This window comes from Phalaenopsis equestris, unplaced genomic scaffold (assembly GCF_001263595.1).
Source record: "Phalaenopsis equestris unplaced genomic scaffold, ASM126359v1 Scaffold000002, whole genome shotgun sequence".
NCBI lineage: Eukaryota > Viridiplantae > Streptophyta > Magnoliopsida > Asparagales > Orchidaceae > Phalaenopsis > Phalaenopsis equestris.
This window is the reverse complement of record NW_018164444.1, coordinates 37,760,546-37,777,657: the sequence shown is the minus strand read 5'-3', so window position 1 is coordinate 37,777,657 and position 17,112 is coordinate 37,760,546. Positions and strand designations below refer to the sequence as shown.

Below are 17,112 nucleotides of genomic sequence, written 5' to 3'. Positions count from 1 at the left end.
TATACCCTATTTGTAAGTGTAATTTGTTAATTACTTCTTTTAGCCAATTTAATTCCTGTCATCACTAATGCATTGTCTTTTGTAGCATTCAGAAAAGATAAGCTCAAGGATTTCAGGGACATCTCGACAATTGCTCTGTCACTGCAAACTACAGACTTCTCTATCGACATCACGTCGGGCCCGTAGCTACGGGAGAAAGTTCTTCAAGTGCCCGCGGAACATTGTAGAGAAGTGTGACCTCTTCTTTTTGACAGACAGTCATGTGAATTCCACTCCTACAGTGATCGGGAATGGATAACATCATTGGAGAATAATGTAGCACCGGACGTACACCGTCTGCATGCTAAAAATAATATAATCATTATATTAATTGTAATTTTAATAATTTTTGTTTTTTTATTTTTTTTGGTTCTCTTGGTACTCACTGTTAAGTGAGATATGCATTCAAATTTTTGTACTCTTCTGAATTGAATTTCCTTTTATGAATTATCAAATATATGACTGTGACAGTTCTCTTACAAATAACATTACTAAATAGGGTCAGAATGATCATTTGTCTAGAAACAATTGCCACACATTTGTTTTCAAAAAACTGAAATAAGCAGCTAGTCATTTTCCTCACACCAGCTGCAACTGCCTCAAACAGACCCTTAATGCGCGAGCCTAAATCAATAGGCCTAAGGAGCTGGGTTTGCTGAACTGATTTATGAAGCTAGTACCATCTAAGCCCATTTTATTGGCTTGGGAGGATATCCAAACGTCTGATTTTAGCTAAAAAACCGGGTTGTGCGTCGACTAACACAGAATATATATGTATATATATATAAGAACACGAATATCATGTTCAGTTGCTCATGAAAGTATTTTTTCAACTAAAATATCTTTCATGCCTTCTTTATGTAAGACCACATAGGACCAATCTTTTGCCCTCCTAGGCTTTGGTCAGGAAACCCACTCTAACCACCGCTGTTCCGCGAAGGTCACATCTAATGCATGGGCTTGAAATATGGAAACAAACCCCTTCCCCACCACTCCCTGCGCACCCGCAAAAACGAACTTTATATAAAGACCATTTGCTTATGTCCATTCCCAAACCTCTTTTGCAGCATACGAGGGAAAAAGAACTTCAGAAAAGCAATTTCTTCTAAATGGGCTCTGATCACTCCGGCATCAACAAGTGCTTGTTACAAAGCGAGGCTCTACAGAAGGTTTGCATTTTATTTTCTCCTTGACTTTTCTTCAGCCACAACTTATTAATAGACATGTCATATCTTTTGATGTAGTACATTTTTGAGACGAATGTCTATCCAAGAGAGCATAAGCTACTCAAGGAATTGAGAGAAGAAACAGAAGCTAAGATTCCTGGCAGGCAAAGATGATTTTCATTTTGTCATTTTTTTTTCTATTTTTACTTATTTAAGCAGGGATTTCTTTGAAAAGAATGATTGATTCAGATTTATTATTGTCTTTATTAAATTAAATTTTGGGGAAGGCAGGGCTTTGATGAGTGTGCCACCTGATGAAGGGCAACTTCTTTCTATACTGATCAAGGTGATGAACGCCAAAAAAACCATAGAGCTTGGTGTTTTTACTGGTTACTCCCTCCTGACTACGGCATTGGCCTTACCCAAAGATGGAAAGGTGAAGTTCTTCTTCTTCTTTCTCAGTTTTTTATTTTTATGTCCTTCACTTAAGGAAATTTGTTAGAAGTTGACAAATAATCAAATAAAAAATCGTTTGAATTAGAAAATAATTTAATTTTGTCACAAGACAAAAGTCATGAATTTGGATACTCTCTTCTTTCTACGGCTGCAAGTGTTGATATATTTGTAGTGCTAAAAGTTTGTCGCATACATATGTAATAAATGTGGTGTATTTTTATTATTTGTCCTTATGTTGGGTCATTAATTTTGTCTTACTTGAGAAATTGAGAAAATGAATCAAGAGCAGTTGACCAGGTTTTTTTTTTTTTTTTTTTCTTAAGATTATTGTTGCCTTTGGGGCGGCGGTGCAGTGGCTACAATGCAGTTTTTTTATTGAGCAAAACTTTATTTTGTTTATATATCTAAACAAACTGCAATTGAAAGCTTTGTTATACCCACTAGATCTAATACTACGTTGGCCGATTGCTAGAAAGTTATAATCTGATTTTTTTTCAAAAATTAAAAAAATAAAAAAGTGTAATAGCCATCAGAGCATTTCAAACAACAGTTTCTTGTTCAAGAGCTTCTTGAAATTACTAAAGCTGCCACAAAACAAACCTATAGTTATATAATCGACCCCATTTAGTGGGATAAAGACTTATTGTTGTTGTTATTGTATGTCATATACTCATTAGCTACTAAATGTATCAGCTCATCATATATTTGCAGAATTACAGATGAAACATTTTCAAGTTGCTAACTCAAATATGTACTTAAAATATATTTTGAGCGAGTTATATAACTGATCAACCAGGAGATTTTTAATCTTGATTCAGATAACGGCGATCGATATCGATAGATCATACTATGAGATTGGCTTACCTTTCATCCAGAAAGCTGGAGTGGAGAACAAGATTGAATTCGTTGAGTCTGAAGCTCTTCCTGCCCTTGACAAATTGGTTGAGGAGGTAAAAATTTCTTTTCCTTAATTATAAACGGCTTAATATGAATTAACTATGGATTAAGCACCAAGTGGCTCTTTAATTTCACATTTACTCTGCCTAACTAGATATATCTTTCTTTAATCTGTTTAGTTTCATTAATGAAAAACATTAGTAATATAATCTGTAAAATTTATTTACATGTCTAAAAAATCATCCTCTTGACTAACAGCAGGAACACGGACTATTTGTTGAACTTGTTTAATGTTGCATTGTTATGATTCAAGCCCGCCTGAGATTAAAACCGGCTTCCGTTCTGACTAAAATAACTGCAGGCAAAGGAAGATGATCTATTTGATTTTGCATTTGTGGATGCTGACAAGATTAACTACCACAAATACCATGAAAGGTTGCTGAAGCTCGTCAAAGTTAATGGTCTGATTCTGTATGATAACACGCTCTGGTTCGGAACCGTTACCGGCTCACCGGACCCGAAGTATCCAGAATGGATCAACCATAGCCTGGAGAGCGTCATCCGGCTAAACAAGGAGCTGGCGGCTGATCCGAGGGTTGAGCTGGCGCAGGTCTGCATTGGTGATGGACTCACAATTTGCAGGCGCCTAGGTTGAGCTAATGTTAGGGGAAATGAAAGTGCGGCATTTATTGCTTGTTGATTTGTTGTTGTCTTTTCGTAGTCTGGAGAATAACTGATGAAAATTTATATCAGATGTCCAATAACAGGGGCTTATGTGGCGATTTGGGCCCATTGACATATACGGTTCGGGCCCAGGTTGCCACATGGCAACCTGTTATTGGACTCTTGATGCAAATTTGCATCAGATGTTCTGATACAATAATTTTTCCCAATAACGTTTGCTTGCTTCAATAACAGTTCACGACATTGGTGTTGTTGATGACTTGTGTTGGTCTACATGTTATCTTTTGCCTAAGGGGTTGTTTGCTTGATGCCAGTTACAACTAATGTGCTCTAATCTCCTCAAGTTCATTGAGTTGCAATAATCTTTTCTCACCAGCATCTTTTATATAAAAGTTTATTTCCTTACATTGTGTGTTAGAAACATGGCAGTATAAGATGAATGTTGTTGTCAATTTTCTTTGTAGTCTATCGTCTAATGATGAATGCTGTAAGATTTATTCTGAAAGTTATTATAGCAAGCTTAGCGTTTAGACAGCTAATTTGATTTAAAGCTTTTAATGCAAATGAATATAGTAGCTTTTATTACTTCAAATTATAGCAAAGAGCAGATTGAAGGATTTTTTTTTGAATGAGGTCCATTTGTGAGAGTTAAGGTTTTTAGAAAGTTGATTGCGAAAGCAATTTATTTTTTTGAAGTGATTACCAAAAAAATTTATTTTTGAAAGTTGTGAGAATTATAATAACTTTTTGTTCCCACAAAAAAAAATAATAAAAAAAAATCGCACAGACACACAAGCGCACACTGTATAGCCGGCAGCCGAATGAGTGCACTCCGTTACTCTTGTAGAAGTTTGGAATATTGAGATATCTGGTGGGAAGAATTTCATATAAAGTGCAAAATTGTTGAGTAAATAGAATCATTGATTTAGTTTATCTTCAATGTATTTTAAATATATTGAATTTTGATAAATTTCAAAACTACAATTTGATGTAAAGTACTCTTGTATGGTTGTGTCAAATAGCTACTATCGCCAACTTGCAACCATCGTCGGCCGCCCACTTCCTAAAGCCCCATTGGGCAACTGTCCTTTAGCTCTCATTGGCCACCACCTCCTTGCTAGTAGTGTCATAATGTTAGGCTGCTTACTGTCATTGTTTCCCTTTGCCAACCACCCATCGCCGCCAGCCACAAGCTGCCATCTTTTGCCTACCCACCCTGAGAAGCAAACAACCATTTTCGTTTGTTAGCCACCTATTGTCGCTGGCTGCCGCCACTAAGTTCTAGTCGCTGCCACTAGCCACCTGCTAGCCTGTCCCCTAGTCTGCTGTCAACTATCTGCCCGCCTACTTTCTGTTCATTAAAGACATCGTATTTTACATTATTTTCATTTTATTTCAAATCAAATAAAAATATAAAATGTTACATTTATTTTACACTTAAACAAATAAGTTTAAAAAACGATAAAATGTCTTTATATTATATATTTATATTATACTATTTTTCAATAAAACAAATAGCTTGGCAAGTAGAAATTTGTAAAAAACAACTACTTTTTAAACAAAAAAAAAATAAAGGTATTTTAAATTTTATTGAACGACATTTAATAATGTATGAATAATATTTTAATTATTTTTTTGTGTGTGATTAGTCATGCTATAGTATTATCAAAATTCATGCCTTGATTATAGTAATTATAATTGGCTTCAAAATGGTGAGCACCCAAGTCACAATCAACTCTTTTGGAGAAAAAAACATGAAATTCTTTAAACTACTATTTCTTGAAACAAGAGCAAGTTAACCGAAGCCTCAATCACTAGACAAATATGGAGCAAAAACTCTTTTTTAGGAGACTTTCAAATTTTGGTAAATGCCACAAACCTTCATGTTGCGCACAGTAATTCACGTTAGATATGAAAGTGACAACTCGATTAGGATCTTTTTTTTTTTTCTGTGCACCGCTCCTCCCATTTCTCCTTTCTTTCTTCATCCCTAATCCTTAATTTTATTGCTATTTTTGAGCTTTTTCTGGCGGAGGGGCAGGCTTCGCCCCTCTGTCCCACGCACAATGGCCAACTTTCCTCCCTTTCCCACTTCCTTGTCTGGTTCTATTTTGGGCCTTACCTCTTCTCTCAACTGGAAGGTCTTTATAGCTTCTCATCTTCCTAGTTATAGGATTTTTAATCTCTTATATATTCCACCTTCAGAAGACTAGATTTTTTATTCTGTGGAAAAAATGGTAGGGGGATCCAAACAATGAAGTTTGGTGCTGGTTGCGTATGCTATTGGCAAGTGACCGTTCTACAGTAATCTTCTGCCAAGCATCTCTAAATTCAGGAATCTGAAAAAAGGAACGGTTGATCTTGTCCTAGTATCCAAAGTTTTTTTTTATTTAATTTTAACTTCGTGGAAGATTATGCTATGGTCTTAGAGGGAGGCCCCAATTTTTGAATGACAAACCTTTTATTTTTTCTAAAAAAGGTTCTTCCATTTCAGCTTATTAAAGAAGATTTCTTTGAAATTTCAATTTAGTTTAAACTTCCTTTTCCTTCTAGTCTGAATAACAAAGTTTAAAAATTTTGAGCAAAATCGATATTCCGTTAGCTGTAGAACCCCTTACTTCTAATGTTTCACGACTTACATTTGCTAGAGTCAACATGCAAATTCATACAAAATCTTCTCTACTTCATTCTATAAATATTTCAATTAAAGGCAAGTATATTACACCTCCAGTCATATATGAATGAAAACCTGAAATACATTAGCTCACAAAAATTTCTCTTTTCCCAAGTCACCTTTATACAGACCTCCCTCTATCTTAATTCTCTATAAAAGGAGTCGCTCTAGAATGAACTCCAAAAATCCTCCCTCTAGAAGCCACAACTCCATAGAGCTTTTCCTTTTCCCCTTATCCCTTTTCCTAACGCTCTCCATCCTTCTATCCCTCTCACCTCTATATCAGCACTAGATCTTAATGGCTTGCCCACCATAACATACATTAGCAATTCTTCTTCTTCTTTTTCCCGAAAAAAGTTCCTCTTCTTGATTCTCTACCAGCAAACACCTCCTTTGAGCCCGCAATATCGTTTAATGGGGCACACCTATTTTTAAAGGCAATCAAACCCCAACCTCATCCTCCTATTTCTAATAATCTAACAACCTAACCCTTTCCCATACAAATATTCCTTCTTCTTATTTCTTCTTTCCCCTTAAACTCACTTAGATTAAGAAACGAAGGCAAAAGGGTAATGAACTCTTGTACAAAAAATTTATATATATATATATATATATATATATCAAAAATTACCAGTTTGAAATGTAAGGGAATACAATAGTGATATACGAATTACTGACAGCAGGAAACTAGCTAAAGATAAAAAGATTGACCTAATGTGCTTATTGGAAACAAAGATTTCTTATTCTATCATACCAAATATTTCCTCCATCAAGCATTATTTTCAGTGCAAATTTTAGACTTCCCCTAATGGGCGTATATGGATCAAGTGGAACCCTGCTTTTATTGGTTTTAATGCTTTGGACATTCAACAACAATGCATTCATGGAACTTTCACCTTCTCCACTTCAGTTTGTTTCTTTATAACTTTTATCTACGCAAGTTACAGTGCTACAAGAAAGAGAGAGCTATGTCATGCTCTCTTGTCTCTCATCAATTCTATATCTCAAACTTGGATTGTACCTTGATGTATGCTCATGGCTGATGATATCCTGTTTTGCGGATAAAACTACTGAATGATTTTAAGAAAAACTTGAATTATTAAGGTCAGCACTAGAGTCCAAAGCCCATCATTTGAGTATATCTAAAACTGAATATATGAAATTTAATTTTAGTAGTAGTAGCTCTAGTGGCCGAGTAATAACAATGGGTGATCAATTCATTAAAAGGTATGAATGTTTTAGATATCTCACATCTATTGTTCAAAGTGATGATGATATAGATGGGGAAGTTGCTAGTAGAATTCAAGTTGATTAGTTGAAGTTGAGGAATGCATCCTGCTTATTGCGATAGAAAAGTACCACTTAGACTTAAAGGAAGATTTTATAAGATGATTGTGAGACCTGTAATGCTCTAAAGTATAAAAGGTTAGCCTTTAAAAAGAAGCATAAGTATAGTTAAGTGTAGCTGAGATGAGAATGCTTAAGCAGATGAGTGAATTGACACTTAGTGGTATAATGCGAAATAAATATATTTGTCTTATGGTTGGTGTTGCTCTAGTGGTAGATAAGGTTAGAGACACTCGTCTTAGATGGTTTGGTCACATTAAATTTCAACCTTCTGATGATCCAATTAGGGGAGTAGATGTTTCAGATTGGACATATGTTAAGAATGACAGAGGTAGAAAAAAAAATACTTTGGCATATTGTACAAAAATGATCTCAATCTATCAGAAGTAAATGAAATGTGACACAAAACAGGACACAATGAAAAAAAATATTCATTTTAGTGGGATAAAAGCTTGTTGTTGTTATTTATAACCTTGGATTGTTGTTGGAGACTTCAATTTTCTTTTAGAAAATGGAGATATCCAGCAAAATGGCTTACTTCAATAATTGAATTTTTAATACTATTCAAATAGGATTGTTTAATCATAACCTCTATGATAGTCGGTTTAATTAGCAAACTCACAATCCTATAAGATGTTTGTTGGCATCTTCTTTTTATGTAAAAAGTGTAGGGTGCACTTGCTGATACACCTTAAAATATGTTTATTTTCCTTATAAATTTTATGCTTATTTTTAATGATGTTGTATTTTATTGGAAGGTACTTTGCAAGTTTTTGGTTTCAGGTACAAGAGATGGAGTTTTGTCGAAAAAGAGAAAAAACGGAGCAAGACGCTTATTTCTCAATTGGTTCCTAGGCATTAGCTTCTAGTTCCTAGGAGCCAGAAGACGGAGACTTCAACGCCATAGCACCAAGATTTGACGCTTAAGTGTCAGTCAGTTATTCAGGGCTTCTAGAAGGGTGGTGCTTAGGCGCCACAGTTGGGCGTCTAGACGCTAGAATCAGTTTTCTTCAATATGCATTAAATTTGGACAAATTTTGAAGGGGCATCTGAAGTAACTCTTGGAGATTTTGTGAGTTATCATAAAAGGAGTCAAAAGAAGTCAGAAAGGAGAGCTTGAAGAGAGGGTGGCGTGAGGTCTTTGTGTGTGTTTGTGTGTGTGTGTGTGTGGAGACTTTTATTAAGCTTTCAGTGAGAGTCTTTGTTTTTTGTGTCTCTTGGAGTGAATTTTAAGGAGAGTTTGTAGAATACTTCAAAGGAATTTCAGAGGATTTTCTTAAAGAGAAGTAGAAGCTAAGTAATTTATATTTTTCTTAGTTTTGTTTATTGTGTGAACCTGAATTTTAATATAAATCATGTTTTATTGTGTTATCCCCATGGGATCTGAGTAATTTTATTTATTTTACTCCGTGCAATGAGAATTAAACTTGTGTAAGACTAGAATTGGTTAAGATTTTTATTATTCCATACTTGTGACAATTCATTACTTCGAAGTTAATTTACATATTCATTCTGATCAATTGGTATGTTAAAACTTGTTGTGAATTCATAATGTCCCGGGAGGGCTATGTATTCCCCAACAAGTAAGAATTAAATCAATTTGGTGGGTGATAAGGTAGTCCATTGGTTAGTGCAGATAGAAAGGTAAATAAGTTTTTATGGGTGTGAATTTGTGTTTCTAGCTTGACAGGCTAGATTCATACCAATTTGATCTAGTGTTTGGAACTTAAGGACCGGTTAGTCTTAAAGAGAGAGCACAGTGGGTTATATAGAAGTGAGAGGCTATAACCTACCCAACCTAACCTTAGAATTAGGAACTTAACTCTAGATTAGCCAATGTTCTTTATGCATTTAGACGAGAGTAAAAAATATGATTTCTTTTATTTGTCACTGCAGACCTCATTTTTATTAAGTTCTAGTCTTTCTTTTTTAGGAGCCTAGGATCTAGACATAGAGCTTCCATATTGACTATTTTTAAAGGACTAGTGATGGTAACCTCACCAACAAAAACTTTAAACTCTTCTTTACTCATCTTGAAGTTTCATATGTTGATTCTAACCTCTAGCACTTAGTAGGTAGAGCCAATATGGGGGAGCTCAAGAGGGGTTCCTCATTGGATTGTCTAACCTTAGAATTGACCCTGGATGATGTGGCTTGGTCTAGTACACATACTTGTACTTCACACTTCCACTTGCAACCTTGAACCCTAACCTACACAGGTCTACTTTGGTTCCTTTGCCTCTTTAGAGACCCATGTAGGTGGCCCCCCAAACCCTTATTCTTTGGCTAGGGTGGATAAAACCACCACATGGAGAATCCAAAGTGGGGTTTCCCTAGTCTAATGGTATAATGACGGTAATTCTATGATCATCATTTGCATCAAACCTCAACCTTACCTAATTACTTAATTTTGGCATTTTAGCCCTAAACTTTCTCAAAATTACCAAATTGCCCTAGCACCCTAAAAATTCCAAAGTTGGTCCAAATCCCTCAATTTTGTTCAAAAAATATTTCAAACCATTTCATACCATCCAAATTACTTAAAACACTTCAAAATTTTCATATTTATCAAAATACCTCAAAATTTATCAAAATTACCAAGCTCTTGGTGGCCCAAAATTTCCCAAAACCTTCAAAATCATTTCAAACACCCCTAAAACCAATTCTTGACCATCCATTGGGTCTAATTTGACCAAATTGACTCATTTCAATCAAAATCCTCAAATTGCCCCTAAGTGCCTAAAATCCCCAAAATCACCCCAATTTGCCCCCCATTGATCTTAAATTTCCTCAATTTCAATTCTAAAATCAAATTCATCATGTCCTAACCCAATTGAAACCAAATTCAAGCCCAATTAAACCCAATTCCAAATTTCAATCCAAGTCCAAGTGAATTGCCTCAAATTGACCTAAAGTCCAAAAATCCCCAAATTGAGCTTCATGATCAATCAAATGCCCCAATTTCAAATTCACATCAAATTCTAGCATGTCTAAATCCAATTTCAATTAAAAATCCAATTTCAATTAATTTCAATTAAATCCAAATCCATTTGATTAGTCCACGATCAATTTCAAAAATCAAACCCATCATGCATGTTAAAGACCCATACCCATATGCAATTCCAAAAGCCCACTTCATTAATTTGAAAAAGGCCCAAAATTGAGCCCACATGATAAAATTTCAATCTTTCATCATCCTATAGCATCCAAAAATCACTTTACCATGGCAGCATACCAAATTTCCCATGCATACATGACGCTTTACCAAAATTGGGCATGTTCACATTTTTTACTAAAAATCTATAAAATCAAAATTTCCTTTTGCATGAAACCTTCACCTGACCCCATACATAGCATGACATTCCCTATGGAACCTTCCATGGGCATCATAAAGTCAATTTTCAAAATTTGGCAAGTGGAGGTGATTACTCCTCCTTCTCTCCCTCCCTTGGACTTTGCTTCATTCATGCAACATTTAAACCACTCTCCCAATTTCAAGCCAGCCATTTGATTTCACTAAAACCTATTTAAGGTTCTTAAGTTTAGCTTTAACCACTTTAGGGCTTGATTTAGCCAAGTGACCAAGGGGTTAAACCCAAGCTAGCCCAAATTACCCAAACCTCATATTCCCCATGGATATTCACCTTGGAGTCACCATTAAACCAAACTGATTGCACCACTCAACCTCTCTGGCTCAATTGAGCATGAGGGTAACCTGACCCTGGCCGACCAACCACCACAGCTGTCGGAAAACACCCAGCCCGAGAAGACCCAAATGGTTTAAACCCTAAAATTGAACCCAGCTGAGCTGGCTAAGCTGCATTGGCCACTAAAGCTTTTCTTCCCTCTACCTAAGCAACCCCCTTGCCACCATGACATTCTCTGATGGTAGTCATGGCCATGGCTATAAAAGGTCACCCTCCACGGCTAGGAAGAGAGGATGTACAATACCTTAGCCAAACTCTGCCAAATTTTCTCCAGACTCTCTAGCAGTCCAGAGAAGATAATCCCCACCATTTCCCTGTCCTAATTCCCACTGCAAAACTCAAATTTCACCACTGAAATTCAGAGGTTTTCATGACCATACCACCAAGTGCATCCAAACTCCAAATTGGTTGTTCAGCTTCACCAGAGCCAAATAGAACTTCCCCAACCAAAGCCCCATCATTTTGAGAACTCTAACCTAGCCCTAGACCAACTTGAGTCACCCTTCGATCAAATTCATACTTGGACTCAATCTTAACTCAAGGTGACGTTTTGAGGAGGTTTGCCATCTCATAACGAAGCTTAGAAACAACTCCAATTGAGGCTACACCTCTTGGACCAAGGTATGGACAATTTTTCCCCAAACCGAGCTCGATTTGGGCTTTCGTGAAGAAAATTTTAATGTCATGCATGATCAACCATATGGATATGTTAATCTCGATTATATGCACGTGTAGGAATAATCTGCACTTAGTTTCATTGAGTATCGAGTGAGATCGAAAGGATTTAGTTTGGACAGCTCTCGATTTATGCTGATCAGGGACGATGAACGGATATGGTTCATTTAGCACGTGTATTGATCTAATAGACGAGATGGTGCAAGACGAAGAAATGATGCAAGAATGCGCGACCACGTGGCAACTCATGTGGAAAGCACAACAAATCAGAGCATGCCGCTTGGGACTTTGACGCGTATAAGGATGACGTGGCAGCTGACTCGGATAAGTAGGAAATAGGGTTTTTATTATTTACTTAATTCCAGAACCTTAGAAATTTCATATATTTGCATAGAAAAATTATAAAAATAAAAGAAATATACCCTCTTGCTCAGTGAATAAATGATAATAATGTGAAATAAAAATTAGAATTATTTGACTTATACTTTTTTAATTAATTAAATACTAAAAAAAATTAAATTAATCATAAGTCATTAAATACTAACCACCATTCCTTGAGATTTTGGGTGTTTAAATTTCCTATCCTTAGGTGTGCTCTCTGATTTTTCTATAGTCAGAGAACACCTCTAAGTGTGGAAACCCTAATTTTAAAAATAAATCACCTCTATTTAATTAAAAAAATTATAAAATTAAAATTTAAATTAGAAAAATCTAAAAATATGTTTTTGTAGGTTCACTATGACTAGAGAACCTTAGGAAAAATATAAACCAAGTTTTAATATTTATGTAAACTAATATATTTAATTAAATCCTAAAAAATCACTAAAAATAAAATAAATAAAATAATATTAAAAAAATCATAAAAAAAACATTCCACACTATAGAATAGTCATATTAAATCTTTGTAAAAAAAATTAAAATCATTTTGAATTAGCTTGCCCACTAAACTTGATTTTCTAAGCTAAATTTGATATTTGCATTAAAATAATTATGTAAACTAAATTAAAAGTCAAAAAATTATAAAAAAAGTAATTTTCTGAGCTCAAGAAAATTGAAATTGAATTTAAAATTAATATTTTATTTTTAAGATATATTTTAAATTTTAAATCATTAAAAAAATAAAAAAAATGATAAAAATCAATAAAATTGAAAAGTACCTCAAAATGTCACAATTGGTTTTCTGAATACTTAGGGGCAAATAAAATATTTTTCCTAATTTTCTTAATAAAGTTATAATTTTTTTAAAGGCTTAAAAATGAATTTTCCGTAATTTTGCATTAATATAATTACAATAACTAAAATATAAATCTCAAAAATATGGAATTTATTTCTTTAGGTTCCACGTACTTAGAGAAATTCAATGAAAATGTAAAAATTAACATTCAAATTAATTAATATTTAATATTAAATTAATACTCAAAATCATTAAATAAAATTAATAATTAAAATAAAAATCTAAAAATCGTGAAAATTAGTCCAAGTTGTCCTATGAACTAAGTAAACCTTTAATAGTTTTCATAAGGATAGGTAGTTTGTTTTGATTAATTAAATGAATGCACTATGAAAATCCCTATTTTTGAATAAAATAATTATTAAAAATTAAATAAAAATAAAAAAAGCACATTTTCTCTCATGATATTTTATTTGTCGCATGAGTGGGTGCTATAAGAATTTTAAAGTCATTTGAGTTCTATTTAATAAGTTATGAAGTGGGGAACCGTGAGGGCAAAATGATAATTTTGAATTTTTACGCCTTAATTAAATTTTATGATTTATGAAAGGGTAAATGGGTAATTTTGATCATAATGAACTCTTTTAGATGATTGAAACACAAGAGATTAAATGGTAGAAACCAATGCCCCACTTTTCTACAATAAAAGTATAATTGTAAATTCCCCCAATTATTATTATTCGTGAGTTAACTGAATTAAATGGCCCTATGGTGAGGGGTTTGATTTTGGAAAATAATAATTCACTAATTTAAAACCCCTAGTTAATGTTTGAGTGATATGATCATTAATAAGGACTAAAAACACCATATAATTTAACATCCTAAAATTCTTGAATTTATCCACTCATAGGGCTTAAGGGCTTAGTAGTGAATTAGGCTTAATTTGGATTTCTTTAATGAAGTTTACAAAACATAACTAATTATGAACATTTTGTAAACACTACAAGCCCACTTTAATTATAGGCATAAAATTCCTAGTCACTTAATCTTGCCCTTAAGGGAACCCATTTATATAACTTTTAAGTAAAATATTAAATGTCTAATTAAGTACCCCTCTCATGAGAAAATTGAAACATCAGCTTCACTGAGTTTATGGTAGCTTAATCAGTCAAACCCTAAACTTAACTTTGGATGATTACTCAAACAATATAATAAGTTCAAATGGACTCGAAATGTTTCAAAGGATTCTAAAGGTCGTTCGGGGTCATGCTCCGAACACCTTTATAAACTTTTGGATATTTTGAAGGAAGAATGAATCTATTATACTTTGTTACAGAAAATCATCTATTAAAACTTCTAGGGGACCATCAAGTCGCGACATAGAACTTAGTAAGGGCAGCTTCAACCTTCTTCCTTGTTTTCCTTTCCTGCAATTTTATTTAAATTTATGCAAAATTATATATATACTACAATTAGAAGGCTAATCTTTCAACGAAAGTGCGAGAAGAGGACAAGTACGCATTTATGTTTTGGTAATGCAATTTTATTGACTTTACAACATATTCTTCTATTTGCTCCTGTTTACTTTTGATCAGCATTACTTGAAACAAATCTGCATGCAACATCAAAACAAAAACAAACTTTCCAAAACCAATTAACTTTTTTCAAAATTAAACAGCATTTTCAAAACCAAAACAAAAATAACAATGTCATAACACATTTTTTTTCAATTTACGGGAGTCCATCGGATGAGGTAACCTACAGTTGCTAACGAGATCTCCCCAATTTAAATGGTTTTAACAACTCATTTAAGCTAAGTAAATTCAAAAGAAAATAGTGGTACCGGACAAGGGAACCGTGAGATTTTAACCAGTGTCACTCTAATCATCTTTAACCTCCCCCCCATTTTTGAACTGAAACTTGTTATTTAAACTTTTAAACCCTTTAAACTTTAAGACTGCTACCTCGATAAGAAACTTGGAGCTAACGCCGTGGGCAACACAATGAGGATGTGTAGAAGAACAACTTCGATAGAGCAAACATATCTACGACATCAACAACTTTATCTTTAAACTTTTGCACAATTGTATTGTGCAATTAAAGCCTTAAATCGCCTTAGATTTCGAGATTGTCATTTGTTTTGACATAGACCCTCCTATCCTTCAGGCTATTTGTATGTTTGTGTCATGCAAATGTAAGCCCTAAATAATAATAATTGACAGGATGAAACATTAAATGATATAATTTCATCAAAATTGAAGTCAAACCATATAATAGCTTGGAAGTCGCCGAGATTCTCCTTAGGATCCGTGGTATCCCATAGTCTTTCTTCCTTTGGATTCCAAAATAAAATATCCCAAATTTGATCTTCTCTCATTTGACACTTATTTGTCCGATCTTTGAAAAGCCCTACCTTTTGAAATCCTTTAAGACATGATTTTATGATCTAAATTGAGAGTTTTCTTAAGTGACTTCAGTCATTTAAGATGTAATTAACTATAGGGGCTTGCCATTATAAGAAACTTTAAGAACCGAACCCAACTTAATATAAAAATATAAACCCTACCTAATCATCCATATTAGGTAGGAGAGCTTGTCTGCTTATATAAAAATGGTTCATAGACAAATCAGATGTCATAAATTCCTTAGTTCATTTAATCGAGTCTCACTAGTAAGTGATATGTCTATTCCTCGGGGTAGGTATGTCACTTGTAGTGTTGTGTTCGTTTATTTAAACTGTTGTCTATATGAGATCGATTCAGTCTTGTATTTTCAAAAATTAAAATATTACTTTTTCAAAATTAAAATGCTATTTTTCTAAAAATCAAATTGATACATATATTAAATTAAATTTAAAATACTTCCAAGATACAAACAACCACACATTTTCCCAGCCCACAGTCACAAAACTTCATTTAAACCTTTAAACATTTGATTCTTACACTAATTATGATCTCATTACAAGGGGAAGTACTTTTAATTTATTTGAACTCTTTTATGTTTAACTAGTTTAGAAACACTTAGCATTTTCCTTAAGTTTTGAAATATAATTTGTAGGATTTAGTTCATTTTACATTTTACACATAAAATTGTGACCTTATTTGCTAGATAATTGCATGGAGTTTAAGTAAAGTTTTACTAAGTTCATGAAAGAGTTTTCTCCTTCCCCATAGGATCGATTCTTGGGACTTAAAAAGAAAGTCCTTAATTACTTGAAACGATGTGCACCTGCGTAGTATCCTTAGTGCGTAAAATTAAATTGTGGAAAAAAACAAGAATTATTTATAAATTAAAATTACAAAACTACTATAGCATCAAGTTTATGGTGCAGTCTTTTGAGATTGAAATTGAAGTAAGTACATACTAAGAACGCACTCATTGTGTCAAGGATTAAATTTTTGGCGATGTTGCTGGTGAAGGAAAGAAAAAATGAAACTTTTGAATTAATAATTTTATTTGAATTGTAGACTTATTTTAGGAAAATTTTAGCGTTTTTTCATATATAAGCGCTTGTTTTTAGACACACACACACACACACACACACACACACACACACACACACACACACACACACACATATATATATATAAAAGAGCTGTGCGGTTTTAGAAATACACACACACACACATCCATCCATAAGGAAGGCTTGGAATCGTTAATTTAAATCCGTTAAAAAGAGGAAACCTTAGTGAAAAGGAAGATATCTAAAAAGACTATAAAGGAAGTTCTCGATACTGATGGTCCTGCGAGAAAGGCTACACAAATGAATTCAATGTTCATGAATTTGAAAGGGGAATTGCTCAACGCATCTTCGAGAGCAGAATCGCTAAGACAGTTGCAGTGAAGAAATGCCAGTCGTCGCAAGCGCAGAGCCCTCAAAAGCCTAGAAATGAGACAAGCTAAGGAACCAATGGAAGGTGCAGAGGTTATAGAGGAAGGAGTCTATGATTAGTTAGTGGAAGAGTCACCCGCACATGTTGACCTCACTTTTGGTTGAGGTCTAGAAAACTTCTTTAGTAGCCTAGGTCTAGCCATAGGACTTTCCTATTGACTAGTCTTAAAAAATTAGAAAAGGCACCCCCACCATTAGAAATTCAAAACTTTTCTTTTTACTCAACTTGAAATTCCACATATTGATCTTAACCTCTAGTATTTAGTAGGTAAGATCACTATAAGAGAATTCAAGAAGAATCCCTATAGGATTACTTGGTTTTAGGATTGACCCTGGGTGTTGACTTGGAACTAGGGTACACCATATCTTCACAATATATTAATCCCTGGTTCATTTAGAATGGA

General features: G+C 34.0%; 1 protein-coding gene across 1 annotated transcript; it reads left to right on the top strand.

The window, feature by feature from the left end:
* The first annotated feature begins 941 nt into the window (after window positions 1-941).
* LOC110028638 (putative caffeoyl-CoA O-methyltransferase At1g67980) lies at window positions 942-3,624 on the top strand. Its single transcript, XM_020730572.1, has 5 exons — window positions 942-1,208; window positions 1,284-1,365; window positions 1,493-1,641; window positions 2,480-2,611; window positions 2,920-3,624. Exons 1-5 carry the CDS (start codon window positions 1,149-1,151, stop codon window positions 3,211-3,213), a joined length of 717 nt encoding a protein of 238 aa, XP_020586231.1. The 5' UTR covers window positions 942-1,148; the 3' UTR covers window positions 3,214-3,624.
* Window positions 3,625-17,112: the final 13,488 nt, after the last annotated feature.